This window comes from Athene cunicularia (assembly GCF_003259725.1).
Source record: "Athene cunicularia isolate RWA chromosome 1 unlocalized genomic scaffold, athCun1 chr1_part1, whole genome shotgun sequence".
Classification (NCBI taxonomy): domain Eukaryota; kingdom Metazoa; phylum Chordata; class Aves; order Strigiformes; family Strigidae; genus Athene; species Athene cunicularia.
Genome location: NW_020799091.1, coordinates 91,277,672 through 91,292,374, shown reverse-complemented (window position 1 = coordinate 91,292,374; position 14,703 = coordinate 91,277,672). Strand labels below are relative to the sequence as shown.

General features: G+C 43.0%; 1 protein-coding gene across 1 annotated transcript in view; it reads left to right on the top strand.

The window, feature by feature from the left end:
• Positions 1–2,547, top strand: part of MED14 (mediator complex subunit 14) — a 37,129-nt gene extending 34,582 nt beyond the window's left edge. Inside the window, exon 31 of the mRNA XM_026846368.1 lies at positions 2,441–2,547. Coding sequence (XP_026702169.1) covers positions 2,441–2,547 — 107 coding nt within the window. The remainder of the gene's footprint in view (positions 1–2,440) is intronic.
• Positions 2,548–14,703: the final 12,156 nt, after the last annotated feature.

Below are 14,703 nucleotides of genomic sequence, written 5' to 3'. Positions count from 1 at the left end.
ATGTGATACAGAACTGTTGTTTGTATAGCCCATTTATTTCAAGATACGTTACGTAAACTTCAGGTGTTTCTTCTGGAAGGTGCTTCCCCCCTGAGTTTCCCTAGTGTGGGGAAGGGTAGATAATCGTTTTGCTGTTTATTATTGCACTAAGTTGTGTTTTAAGGTAAACCCTCCACAAAATACCTCAGCCTAGGGGGTAATTGTCAAAAATGCTCTGGAGTATCCCAGGTGAGATGTTGTCTTATGATCATTAGGTAGATCAGGATAGACAATTTTTTTTTGGCACACAGGTTTTGAAGTACTTTAGGAATACGGTACAGGGAGCAGAATATATCCAGGGGAAAAAATGCATATAAAAAGAGCTTGTGGCCCCAAGCGGAACCTCATTCAGGCAAAGAAGAACGTAGCTAGCTGAGCAGAAGACATTTCTAGTAGTCTTTCCTCTGACTTCTGAAAGAAAGAATGAGTCTGTATGGATTGATTTATTTATTACCACCACCCAGCCAAATTAGGATCTTTCCTGAAGACACTTGAAATGCAGTTTCCTGTGTTCTCACTGTCAAAACTTACATTATTATATCTGATAAAAGAGAATAAGATACCTTCTTTTCTTTGCCATTGAAAAGTGATAGTTAGGAAAGCCAACAGATTAATGTAGATAGTGGGGAGACTTCTTTTAAAACAGCAGTACATGGGAGATCCCAGATGCATATCCTTTCTCTTCTGATACTACTGTGCTGTACCCGGGATTTTCCTACCTGTGTTAGCTCTTCTGCTGCACTAATTGCAATTTGCTTGGTTAAGTGAATTTTTCATTGTTTCAGTCAGAAAGGACCAGGGCTTCCCATCATGCACGTATGATATTACTGGCACTTTTATTGTAACCCATAATCAGTGTTGCCTCATTTTGGCTGTATCTTTTTTACCTTTCTCTCTTTGTGAGAAAGTATTTTGTATTCAGCTTAATTTTCCTCTTAATAAAATGGTAGTGCCTGAAAAGTAAGTTTTTTTGGAAGAGTTTTCTTTTCAGATCTGTGGGCAAACACATTCTGCTGTGTTTAACAGTAAAGTGTTGACTCATTGTGAGTACACTGTCTCTGAGATCACTTTACCTATGCCTTCATGGGGAAAAAATATTTTATTTTGGGGAAGTAATCATACGAACTGAGATGGAATCAGTGCCCTGGAATAATAGTGTTAAACTTGAGCTGTAAGTCTACAACCTATGTTATGTAGTGGACATCAGTCTGGTAAGGAAATGAAGGTCCCTACAGATGCTGGAGGTGACCCTTAGAGAGGAGCTCAAGGGATTTGCGATATTTCTTAAAGCACTTCACAGCTAAGCATTTTTCAGTGTCTGATTTTCAGTGATGCAGTGGATGGTATTTAGCCCAGTTTTGTAGCTTTGATATAATAATGACTTGCCCAAAATAATGTTGGGAATCCCTAGTTGGGCAGTTAGGATTAATGCATCCCAACAGGCTCTGCTCTTATCTCTTTACTCATACTGTTGCTCCTTCAGCAACAGAGTTCAATGTCTTCCAACTGATGTTTTTTGAAATATGCAGGAAAAGTTCATCCCACAGTGACCAGGGTACAATAGTGGCTATTAATTGTATTCTCATACCAGGAAACAGTAGATGAAAGTCACAGCTGCCTAGTACTTCACCTTTTGTTGTTCTCATTCAACCCTTTTATTCTATTGGTTTTAACTTTTTTAATCTATTTCAGAAAGGAGGGGGGAGGATTGTCCAAAAAATGCTGGTATTCAAAACTTGAGACAGCTGTGGCTGATTTTCCCTCTCTGTGTTAGATCTCAGCTGTTTGAAACAAAAGTCCGTTTGCTCTGTGTTTTATTTTGCAGTTTAGATGTCTAGGGTAGAGCCAGAGCAATTTGGTTGTGACTTTTGCCCAGTCTTGGAACTGCAAATGTTTCCAAAACTAGGCTTAGACTAGAAAACATCTTCCAGCTGTTTCAGACTTGAGTCTTGAAATGTTTAGTTTCTGCTCTTAACCAATACAAATAGAAGCTGAAAAAGTGGGGTTTTTTCTGTATAAGATGTCATGCTTTTAATAACATACAGAAAAATTCAGATTGTGGTGCCATGTAAGATAAATTCTAGTATCAATTCAGTGAGACGTTCAAAAGCGATTAAAAGTTAAGAGCTTCTTGCAATTTCACGACCAACAAGCAAGAGCGGTGTTGCTGGGAAAGCCGGAGCTACTTCACTTATAATTATGCCAAATCCTGACATCCCTGGAGGTCGCTGGGATTGGCAAGTCGCAGTCACCGTGTACCGTCACCCCCTGCCCGCACAGGGTACAGGCTAGTGGCTGTGCCGGCGGGGTCGGAGTCGGCGTAGGGCGCTGCCTCGGGAGCTTGTTAGAGTGAAGGCCTGTCTGTGGAGCGATGCTAACCTGTCTCTTTTCCCTGTTCCAGGTGAATGCACAATATTTGCAGCCGTTCGTGATTTGATGGTTAATCTTACGCTGCCCCCTGGTGGGAAAAAAAAAAAAAAAAAAAAAAAAAAAAAAGCCTTCAGTTAAAAGAGGACGTTTTAATTTACCTTTTTTTTTTTAAGAGCTAACTATAATAAACTGGCAAACTTTTCAGGGATGCACTTTCATCAAATGAGTATCACCACGACTTTTGTATAGTGCTGTTGTATAGTGTGTTTTAATGGGAGACACTTCAGACTAGGTAATAGATTGAAGTATCAGCTTGCTGGTAATAGATTTAATATTCTGTTTTATACTATAAAGATTATGAAAATGCCAAACTTGTTTGTTTTTCTGTTTTTCTTATGTTTTGGTGTAATAGTCTTTTTTTAAGGCAGGTCTGTCATTTTTGAATACTGTAAAACTGTGACAAACTTTATATTGAAGCTGTATTTTAATATGACTGCTTTGAATCCTTAAACAATTTATTTGGGCTTGTTGTAAACATGTCCCCACAAAGCAATATTTAATAAACTGGATTAAAAAATCTTAAACTGGATGTTGTATAATCTTAAACTTTATTCCTCTCCACTGTAGCCTCTGGCCATTTCTTTTGTATTCACACTTACTTGGCTGTCTCCGTATGTGATCTTGTTTCCACACACACACATGTGTTGCTAACTTTAAAAAAAAAAAAACAACCAACAAACCACAAGGTTTGGGGTGTGGTGGGTTTTTGTATTTATTTACTCTGTGGGTTGGTTTGATTTGTTCCAAGTCATAGGAAGACGGCGTTTGTACATTTTCCTGATTATATAAATAATCAGTAATTACTTAGAATGATGCTTCATTTCTTACGGTCATAAGGAACTACATCTGTTCTGTCCCAAAAGCAAAGTTAGGTGGAAGAAAGCACCTTTTTTCATCTGACACAGAGTTTGTAGTTGCAGGCACCTCTGTAATAATAGACTCTTACTTGTCTACTGTAAAGGCAGGTAAAGTAAAAGCTTGAGCTGTATACCATGAAATTGGAGAGGCTGATCCAAAAAAGAAACAACCTGACATTCAACTTTCTGAATTGGATGTATGTAGATAACTTTGTCACTGATGACTGAAGGCTTCTGTAATTGAATAAAACTTCCATCCTTAGGAATTACTCTGTCATTTAACCATTTGTCCTCATGGATCAGTATTCTCAAATATTTTTTCTTGTCTTCCTGCGAGAGTAGCTTTCTGTGGTGCTGCCTCACTCCCTTTGCCAAGCTTTGTCAGCTCGCTGCTCAACTGAAGGATGTTTTAAACTAATTTTAAAAATCTTTTGCTGGATGTATTCTAGCCTGTCTTGCTGGCTTTAAGGCTGTGTGTTGCCACAACTGTCGCAATGCTTCTTTCCCTGTGAATGAATAAGTCTACTTCTAATGGCAAGAGGTTTGAAATAATCTTTTTGGTTGGTGTCCACTTCAGCTTTCAGCCTTGAACCTGTGTCTTTGGTATTGTTACTGTATCAGTACTTCTGTCACCTGTGTCTGTCTTAACAGATGGTTATACAGTTTCTGCTTCTGAAATACAAAACTCATCCACTGGAGTGAAAACCCTGGCAATCTTTAAATGGTTGGTGCTGCTGCTCAATTGGAAAGATTTTGCATTTCTATCCCCAACTAAACCGATGTTTTAAAATTGAGAGGTGATAACAAGTATGCCTGAAAAAGTCTGGCTATTATCCTGGCTACTCATCTGGATTCAAGGTCTGAGCATTCCCACGCCTAAAAGCAGCTTTCTGATACCTGGAGAAGTATCTGCTGTTCTTTGTCCTAAGGGGCAGGTAAGTGTGCTGGTGGTCAAAGGTGCCCTCCCCGCCCCTCGAGAGATTCAGCACTTGAAAGTAAAAGCAGGGGGAGTTCTCCCCACTGGGCAGAGAAAACAAAATACATAGACTAGTGACAGGTAGTTATGAATTGACATTCCCAATCTGAGATTATGGAAAGACTGAGTTTTATTTTATATTATACACACCACTTTTCAACATACACTGCATTTTAAGCCTTTCTCCTAAATAAATACATTTTTAGGAAAACTACTAGTAAAAGAAAGCATTTCACACTGACCAGTGACACTTGTTCTTTTCAAAGAAAAGACTGTGTGTATTTACAAGTGCAGTTTTAAGTTTAGTTTTTTATGTGTTCAGTCTAGTTTTCTGGTAGCCAGATGTTATATCTACCTGCTGCACTGGGACTATTTATAGATTTTCATTCTTACAGGAGATTTGGTTGTCCATTTATTTCCCTTATTATTGTGGGACAAGTGTGTGAGAAATGGAATTATACAGAGAAAAATAGCAGGTCTGAACTGATCCACAGATCTGGCATAGCAATGTTAGCCAGCATCAAATGGGAACACAATATTTTAACTATCCAAAAAGCCATCCCTGATGACAGCAATAGACTTTGGGGCTTTCCGGATGACAAATAACCATGTTAACATTGATCATGTTAAAGGTTTTCTTAACATAGAAAAGAGGGGAGAGGCTTTTCTAAGCCCTGTGAAGACTCAGCCAAGGAGTTGAATCAAGGTGAGTTTTGAGGGGGGGGGGTTGCTTCAAATTAGGTTTAAATGACTTCCTATCCTTTCACGTTTGAGTGTCCTGCAGGTTGCTTTTGAGACTGCAAATGTTTTAACTGCATTTACAAAGATTGTAGGAAACAAGTTCTGATAATAAGTACCTGAGACAAAACAAAGCTCCATAAAACTAGAAGCTGTTTTTCTTTCAGGAGATGCAGTATGTCTCTACTTACTAAGCATGTGCTCAGTTTCATCTATTAGTTCAAACTTACTTTAGTTAGCAGGCATTTTAAAGCAAAATCTTCTGTATGAAAAATAGCAGATAGACTACTAGGAGAATATTTGGGTCATTTTAATCACATTTATGATTAAAATGTCAAAGGTGTCACTTCAGAACTTCTGATATACTAGTTATCTTAGCTCAAGTGGCTATTGTTCCCCTGGCCCAAATTTTCCACGTACCACAGAATTTCAAATGTTTTTAAGGTAAGAATACGTTTCAGTAAATTAATGTTTAATTGAAATGTATTAAGCATACATAGCATCTAGACTGTAGTTAAAAAGCTGCAACCACTGTGTAATCCCATAACAGCAATATAATTGAGTTTCGTGCTTAAATTAAATACATTGACTTCAAATATGCTAGACTTTTCCTGAGACGCTCCAACAGCCAGTGGTGGTTTGGCTTTCAGTGGGTAGATCATAATTTTTTGGCAATGTTTTTAAGACTTAATTTTGCCTCCAGGAGCATCGCAAGCCTGGGAAGTAGTGCTGTGCTGCCCCTTTCCTGCATGACGCTCTCCCTGCGTACTCGCAGCCCCTCACGTTCTTCCACCGCGGTAATTAACTTCTTTGGGAAAATGACTCTGTGTGATAAGTTTTACAGGAAATGTCCGGCTGCTGCTCCAAAAGATAAGAGATGCTGAGTAAGGAGGGATTGTGCTTGTGTTGGTTGGAGGCTGTGCAGAGCAGCACGGATGCAGAAAGCTACAGCTTAAGCATGGACAGCTTAAATTCCTGCCCTTTAAAATGGAGTTTGGAGGAGCCTCAGAAGGTGGTGGAGACAGAGCCCCCCCGAGCAGAACCCTTCCCTTGCACTTGGCTGGAGACCTGCACGCAGCCAGCAGTGACTGGCATAAGCGACTGCTGTGGGGAAAATCGGTCTCGGATATGTGAAATAGGGCTCTCGTGGGGGTGAAAATACATGTTTCAGCTTATCATTGACTGGTTCTCTTCCCGTGATTCCCCACCACTACACATGTTTTTAAAAGGCCATTATCAAGGCTGCAAATGCCAGAGAGAGGACTTTCAGCTGCACTTGAGGCTTTCTTTCAGAGAGCAGAGGTTAAAAGGGGGGGTATTTGTCAGAAACTACAAAAAAGTGCTGTGCTAATAGGCGGGTGTGAGGTGGGGAAGGGTTTTGCTGACATCCTTGCTACAACTCCCAGGGCAAAGCGGGTCCAGGTGAGAAGGGGTCCTCCCCCTCTTCTCTGCCATGTCTGGGGATGCACCTGCCTCCCTCATGTTTAATCCCTCTCAGGGTCATTGCAACTAATCAAAAATAAATGAGGAGTCCTGCCCTACCCCGAGGAAACCAGCACTGTGGCCTTGAAGCACTCGCATCTCTGCATTGCCCCAACCGGGTGTGTATGGGCAGGGAAGCCCAGTGCCAAGCCCCAGCTCTCACCTGCAACCCCCCACCTGGCCGATTCCCTGCTGACAGGGGCCCTGTAGGCCAGGACTGGCCTCTCAGCAGTCTGCTCCTTTCCGCATCTTTATTTTTGAGGCTTCCTCCATGATGAATAGAGTCTTGAAAGCAGCTGGCAGCTTGCAAAGCAGTAGGCAAACTGTAAGTACTGCATTTAAGAGAGACAGAAAAGTGCTCCCATACTTTGAAGCTGATTTTGCAGCAGAGGGAGGGAGGGGGTGGCCAGGGGACTGCAGGCCAGTCGGGGCCCTGCTGTGCTTTCAGCACAGATCTGTGCAAAGTGGGGAGGGAACCAGCCTGGCACAGGGCTGGGAGCTGCTGCTGGTGTCTCTGGTGCTGCTCTGTACAGGAGCTTCTGCCTTGCTCCTTGAGATAGGGTAGGATAGGATGGAATGGAATGGAATATTGTAGCTGTAAAGGAGCTGAAGTGTTCATCTAGCTGAACTGCCTGATCATTTCAGTGCTGACCAAGTTAAAGCATGTTATTAAGGGCATTGTGCAAATGTCTCTTAAGCGCCAACAGGCTTGGGGCATCAACCACCTCTCTAGGAAGCCTGTTCCAGTGTTTGACCACCCTCTTGGTAAAGAAATACTTCCCAATGTCCAGTCTAAACCTCCCCTAGTGCAGCTTTGAACCATTCCCCCGCATCCTGTCACTGGGATACCAGGGAGAAGAAACCAACATCTCCTTCCCCACTTCCCCTCCTGGGGAAGCTGTAGAGAGCAATGAGATCGCCACAGCCTCCTTTTCTCTGAACTAGACAAGTCAAAGTCCTTAGCTGCTCTTCACAGGACGTGCATTCCAGCCTTTCCACCAGCTTTATTGCCCTCCTTTGGACACATTCAAGGACCTTTACATCCTCCTTAAATGGTGGGGCCCAGAACACCGTACAGTATTCCAACTGAGGCTACACCAACACTGAATACAGTGGGATAATCACCTCCTTTGTCCAGCTGGTTATGCCGCGTTTGATGCACCCCAGGATGCAGTTTGCCCTCTTGGCTGCCAGGGCACGCTGCTGGCTCATACTGAGCCTCCTGCCAACCAGCACTCCAAGATCCCTTGACGCAGGGCTACTCTCCACTCACTTCTCTCCCATTTTATACTTGTTATCAGGCCTCTACTTGTGTAGTGCTGTAATGTTGTAGGAATGCGGCATGATTTTCATGCACAGCTGAGAAGCCGTGTTGTTCACTGTGTACCTCCACAGAAGCAATTTCATAATACTGAATGATACTGCAGTTACCACACACTGGTACTATTAAATAAGAGGTAACTCCTTGAGTTGCTGATCTGTTAAAATATCATCTAGCAGGACAGACTAGATCTTGTTTAATTACATCTGTCTTCTGTCCTCCCATTAAAAGCTGCAAAGAAGTGTTGTATACATATGCCATCAATGAACTATGCCTTAACTATTTGGGCAGCCTGCAAATTTCCTAGGGATTTAGCTATGTTAAAATAGTTATTTTAATAACATTACTGTGTGAAAACTGAAGTGTAACTTCAAATACTACCAAGACAGCCTCCCACCACCACTGAAGCAGGCCGGTTGAGCCCATCTTAGCCACAAGTCCTGCTTGGCTGTCACCTCAGTGCCCAGAGGACAGTTGCCAGCTACCAGCTGAGACCTAACCTGTGTTTGAACCTAGCTCTACCCTTTCCACCTACTCTGCATTCTCGGGTTCAAGTTTTCCAGTTCAGCTCCCACTTAACATGTCAGGACATCATATGAGAAGCCATCTGCTGAGTGGCTCTCCCAACAGCACCCTCCTGGCAGCTGCTGCCATGGAAAAACACCTCCTGTGTTCTCCACTCTGTTGCGCTGCACCAGCAGGGATGCAGGAGTTGACTGCAGAAATCAAACCGCAGACCTCTTTTTTTGCCAGGCAGCTCCTGGGGACCCACAGCAGTCATGCTATTGCATTTTCCGCTTAGCAGGAGTCTCCAAAGAGTGCGCTCCATTTGAGATGTTTTCCCCTGCTAAATAAGTTCCCCAGGTAGCAAACACAGGCTCGCTCTGCAAGAACCTGCAGGCTAGCCGTTTTCCCAGCTCTGTGTGGTACTGCTCCGCCTAGCTCTCTGCAAGCTGTATTTGCTCAGGGCAGGTATGGACACCTGTGGGTGTGAGTCAGCCAGGGCCATTTGTTCAAAGGGCCCAGGCTGTGTCCATCCCTCTCATGTAGCAGCATAGGTGCAGTCCCTCACCTTCACAGAGCCCCATGCTGAATGCACAGGTGTATCGTGTGTGCGGGCTAGCTCTGGATGCCTGGAAATGTTAAATTCCTTTTGATTTCTGTGGGCTGGAATTTGCCTTGGGAGCAACTGTTGTGCTGAGTAATGCCTTTCCTTTCATGGTTTCTCACAAATGGGGACCAGAGCAAGCTTTAGAAATAAATTTATTCTTTTCTGTGCTCCAGGTGCCAAAGTCTATACATAGTTGATCATAGTCAACTTGAATTCAGATTTGAAAGCACACTCGTGGGTCCTGAAATCAGGTTTTCAAGCCTGTTTCCTCTACAAACTTCTGCATTTCTTTTGTTGCAGAAGGGTGCTTTGAAAAAAAAAGTTTGCCTACAAACCCCCCACTTCTTGCTTGCTACACAGTTTGGTGCAGTATGGTACTGTCCACATTCAACTCTTACTGGAGAGTCAGCTGCTCAGACAAGGAAAAGTTTAAGTCTGAAGGAATCAACCTTTCATTCAAACATGGTGTTGACTAGCAAACAGCACATACTGGGCATCCTGGAAGAGGATTATTCCAGTTTGTTTTGTTAACTTCAGATGATACAACCTTGAAACATCAGTGGCATTCAGTCTGGTAGTGACGCTGGACAGAATATGCAGCTGAAGCCCGAGGTGACCCATCAGCCTGTGGGTTTTGTTGTGCAGGTTTACCTAGCTTGTGGGCAGATGAAAATTTTGGGACCAGTTTAATGGGGCATAACAGCACTGTTCCATATTTTTATCTTTTACAACTGCCTCAGAGACAGACATCAGCAGAAAGTCACAGAGGTCATCCTGTCCAGAGTAGTTCCAAAGAGTCCTCTTTTATGTCATAACCTGTAGTACTGTACAGCCCTACAGTGTGCAGGGTTTTTGTGGGCAGAGATACCAGTGCTGGGCACAGAGCAGTCATGGCCCTGCAGTGGCACTGCTGCTGCTCCTGGGGGGACTGGACATCTCAATGAACTGACGCGTTCTGCAGAGATCAGAGTTTATTCCTGGCTGAAGGGGCTTGGGAGGAAGACCCAAGATTCACCGTGCATGTTGCAGAAGGTTCCAGAGGTCTGACTGCTCATACAGCTATAAAAAGAAGGTAGAACAAGGGTTTCTGCTTTGCATTTAATGAGAAATACAGGGCTGGCAGTGGCCTCCTGAGCCTCCAAAATCAGAACCATTGCAGGCAATCACACTGTTTATAAACTTGGCAGGCTCCATCTTGAAGTTACGTGCTTTTGCCTAAACTCACAAGGCCTCTCGGCATCCCCTGAGAGTGAGGCTTTTGGAGATCCTCACTGCTCTGAGCTTTGTGGTGCACTACAGAGATTATGTCAGCCACAGAAAGCTATGAGAATGAGGCGATATTTGTAAGCGTCCAAGGAAAAAATTGCCCTTTTTCTATCCTGTTTCTGTGCTCCAGTCCCTTTGGGCAGACTTAGGACCACAATCAGGCAGCAGCTGTTAAATCATGATTTTAAAGCATCTTGATTCGTTCTCCTGCAAGAACAACAACAACAACAAAATTTACCCAGCCACATTTCTCTTTCAAAGACCTATCTTAAAGTTAGGGAGGAGTGGAGGGAGCTGAAGGGAGGAGTGCAGCCCAGACTGGCCCAGAGGTGCTCAGCAGCTTGCAGAAGACCCACCACCAAATGGGTAGAGGACTGTCCCGTGCTGCTTCCCTCCTTCCTCATGGCTGCTCTCCCAGCCCAAGCGCAGGGACACCATTCCTGCAACTGGAAGCAGCGGGAATGTCTCTCTTGGGCTGGCATTGCCTGTTCTGTTCTGCAGTTTGTTGCCTCGGACAGCTTCACTCATCAGGTTGGGTTGTCCAGGCACAGGAGGAGGCAAATCCATGAGACGAGTTGGAAGAGGATATGGGAGGGTGCTTGATCTCCGAGCAAGTAAATGAAAGAGAGCAGGAATTAATAAAGGAGAGATGTCAAGAGGTCTAGAAGAGCAGGAGAGGCTGTCTGAGAAGGTACTTCAACTCTTCGCATTGAAGTCAGTTTATCATTTTAAGAGAGGTTAGTTTAAGGAAAGCAACAGGCAGATAGCTCTGTAAGATTCATTGTTTGACCTTAAAGAAAATATTTGCTGATGAAGGCCTGAACAAGCAAAGGCAGATTTTTAGGTTGCCATGTGACAACCTTGAAGTCCCTCCAAAAGGGATCAGAAATGTTCTCCATCTTCTCACAACTCTCTTGTTTGTGTCCAGCTTGGCAGTTTTGCAGAGAACACCTCACACATTTTCCTTTGACTCCATTGTTGGCATTTGTGAGCTGCTCTCTCATTCCTCGGTGCAGTTATGCAGCACTCTCAAACGCTTCTTACCTGCCTCTGCCAGCAGCAGGGCTCCTCAATCAACCAGACTAACCAAATTCAATTAAAAAAAAAAAAAAAATTAAAAGGAATTTATTTTTCTCAGCTTTTTTTTTTCCCCATCCCACAGTTTCTTGGAGCTTTTTGTTCTACAGTCAAGATTTTGCATGCACCATACTATGACTCTGGAGGACTTAAGTTAGCAAAGCTTATACAAGGAAATGGTTTTAAAAAAATAATAAAGCCAACTTGTCATTATTAGGTTTTGGAGCAAATGTAATTGTGTGAAAGCCTGTTTATATCTAAATAGGATGATTTAACACTATGAGGAAATTCTAAGACTTCTAAATTTTTAAACAGTTAAAAAGTTTAAAATGGAATTATTACAAAATTAATCTTTTATGCAAACTCTAATTCCAGTGAAGATAGCTGAGATGGGGGATACTAGGTTTTGGGGTTGGATTTTGTAGTTTGGGGTTTTTTTTCAACGTGAACATCATTGTGCTTTTGTAAATCTGAATAGAGCAACATTGCACTAATCAACAACAATGAACAGAAAGTGAGACTGAGCAGTCTGTTATCGTTGTTTTACTTCAGTGCTTTTCATACCTTAGTTTTTAAGGAAAGACATCAAAATCTTACTCTGTTTCTGTTTGATTTTCCAGATTTTCCACCCCATTTGAGTTGCACAGGCATTTAAATAAAGAAATAAATGAAAGTCACCTCCTCCATCCCATCCCATCCCAAACCTTTGCCGGGGTGCTCCAGCTTGTAAACCATGCAAGTTTAGTCTGGTTCAGGGACTGGCAGAGCACAGGTTAAAGCTGACCAAATTAAGATCATGTAAGCTATGCAGGAACAGACCAGCCCCGGAGAATTATTTCACATCATCCTCTTGAGCAAGGGCTATCCTGAGGAGCCTGCTTCTGAATGACACTTGTGAGAGTGTGTCAGAGGAGACCTTCCTCAGCAGGAACAGGTCTGGACCCCGGACAGAACAGGGCCTTTTTGAACAATGTAAACATTCTGATTGTGGGAAATACTTTTTTTTTTTTTTTTTTCCCTAAAAGGTGGCTCTGAACCTAGGTTGAAAGGAAGATATGGTTAACCCTTTAGTTTCCAGTTGTGGGAGAATGCTTAACATCCTCTTTTTAACACTATTTTTATGTGAACCCACCTGTTGGACCTCGCAGTGTTGTCCCATATTTGGCTGAGTTTGACTGCTTTGATAATGTTTTGCCCCGAGAAACTGGGTCATTAATTTCTTTCCTCGGCATTAGGTTTTTTCCTCTATTTCATTCTTGCACCCTGAAGTCTTTGGGCAGAAGCTGACGTGGGAGCCTTAGGAAAAAAAAAGCAAATAATAGCTGGGGTTCTGCTGTGAACTGCTGCCCACGTTGGCAATTTATGACCTTTAATTTTGGATATGCACTTACAAAAACTGTGCTGTCAGAACTCCGTTTTCCTGCTCTACATAAGACTGGTTTTGACAGTCTCTGCTATTGTCTGGCTAACATCTTCCTCCAGCCCTCCTCCCTGCACCGCTCTGGGTTGTTTTCCTCCATAGATCAGGAGTTAAAATAAAGCTTTTAGCAAATGCGGCATTTCCTCCTCCTCCACTCTTCTATTGTCACAGATGATTTGATAGAACAAATCTAATTTTACCTTTAGCAAATGGGATATTTTTGATTGTTTTTTTTTCTTGTTATTTCAAACAGCAATTCTTATAATAACAGTGGAAGTGTTCTTTTAAATGAAGTGTTCATTTTTCTGAGGAAAAACATCCTCCAGCCTAGCTTTCTCTGGTTCCACGTATTTTTTCTTAAAATTTGTAGTGGGTTTTCAGTTTATAGAAGTACTTTTAACCTCATGGTTACTTGGGACATACGTGGATCCATATGAAAATTAATATTTTGCCCTTTAATACAGTTACTTGCTTTCTGGCTCTGCTGTATACTCAGTAAGGACACAGAATGGAATGGAATATTTTCAGCATTTTAAAAACAAGATTTTTGTATTGGAGGGGTTTTCCACTTTTGTTCTTGTCCACTTTGAGGAAGAGTGCCCACCCTGTGCATGGTCCCTTCTGTCCATCCTGCCCTGTCCTGACCATCTGTTGCCAAAATCCGGCATTTCATAGACTTTAATCTGAGAACCTGTGTTTTACTTCACAGATTATCTTTGTAAATTTGTTTCTGATGTGGAAACTTATTTTCCCCGTACTCTTAGCATCAGTCTTTCAGTGTTGAACACAACAGAAATGTTATTGTCTCAGTTCAAACTCTCACAGAGCATGGAGATGCAGTCCAGCACTGCCCCCCAGCACATGTGCATGGCATAGGCTTATTGCTGCTCCCAGGAATTGCCCTGGTAGTGGGAGTTTCTCAGGGCCGGAGCAGGTTTGCCAGGTCCAAGCAGGTGTTCCTCAGAGCCGGTGTCCCCAGAAGCCTCACTGCTTTCAAGGGCAACTTGCTCACAAGGCTGCAAACTGATTTTCAGCGCTGTAGCATAAAAGAAAATTTTGCAATCCCGGGCAATTAGTTTCTCTTGACCATGAACATCAGATGGCAGTTAATTAAATGTTAGTATTTTGACGAACGCAGCAGCAACTTCAGGCGACCTCAGCAGCCTTGCACCCACCTTCCCTAGTTGCACAGGCAGGCGGGGGAGCCGCCGGGGAGGGCTCAGGCCGTTCTGGGGCAGGTGCTGGGGGACACGGCTGAAAATGGGGCAAGGGCAGCTGAGGCTGCCTTCCTGCTCTGGTCGGCGGGCTCCACCTGAGACGGTACATTCGATTACGGATGTAAATGACAAAGTGAGAGGATGAATGAGCTGTGCCATGAGCGGCCGGGTCAGCACTGCAGCAAAGCGGTGTCGTGCTGTCGCTCTGACTTTGGTGGGCTGAGGAGCAACTGCGTCTTTCACACCCTGTCCTGAATCTTACCCAGCCTCCACTGTCACAACGGCATGTGTGAAAATGCTGGCTTTTCAGATGGGAAAGTCCCAGAAGCTGACCCATCACCACCTGAGTGGTTTTTAACACTGGGAACCTGGTTTTGTTACAGGTGTTTCCTGTATCTTTTTCTTTTCTAGATCCCTACTCTGAGTCAAAGCTTTTAAAATAATTTAAGCACCATTATTTTTTTACAGTTCATGGGAGAGTCCAAGATCACAAATGTTTACCTCTGGCTAGACGATACACAGTTTTACATTAGACATATCAGGAAAATGAAGCACTTCATGCGCTAATATCCTGTTCCATCAGGATATTTTTTTGTCTATTTATGTTACTCCAATGCTTGCAAGAGATGCAGATTATAAAAAACTTTTTGAAAGACAGGAATGCAGAGGCTACAATGCTTTGAAAAATTGAAGCATGAGCAAACCCAAATTTTAACAGAGACTGGAGAGGAAGAGTTTGAGGAGAAAAAAAAAAAAAAAAAAAAAAAAA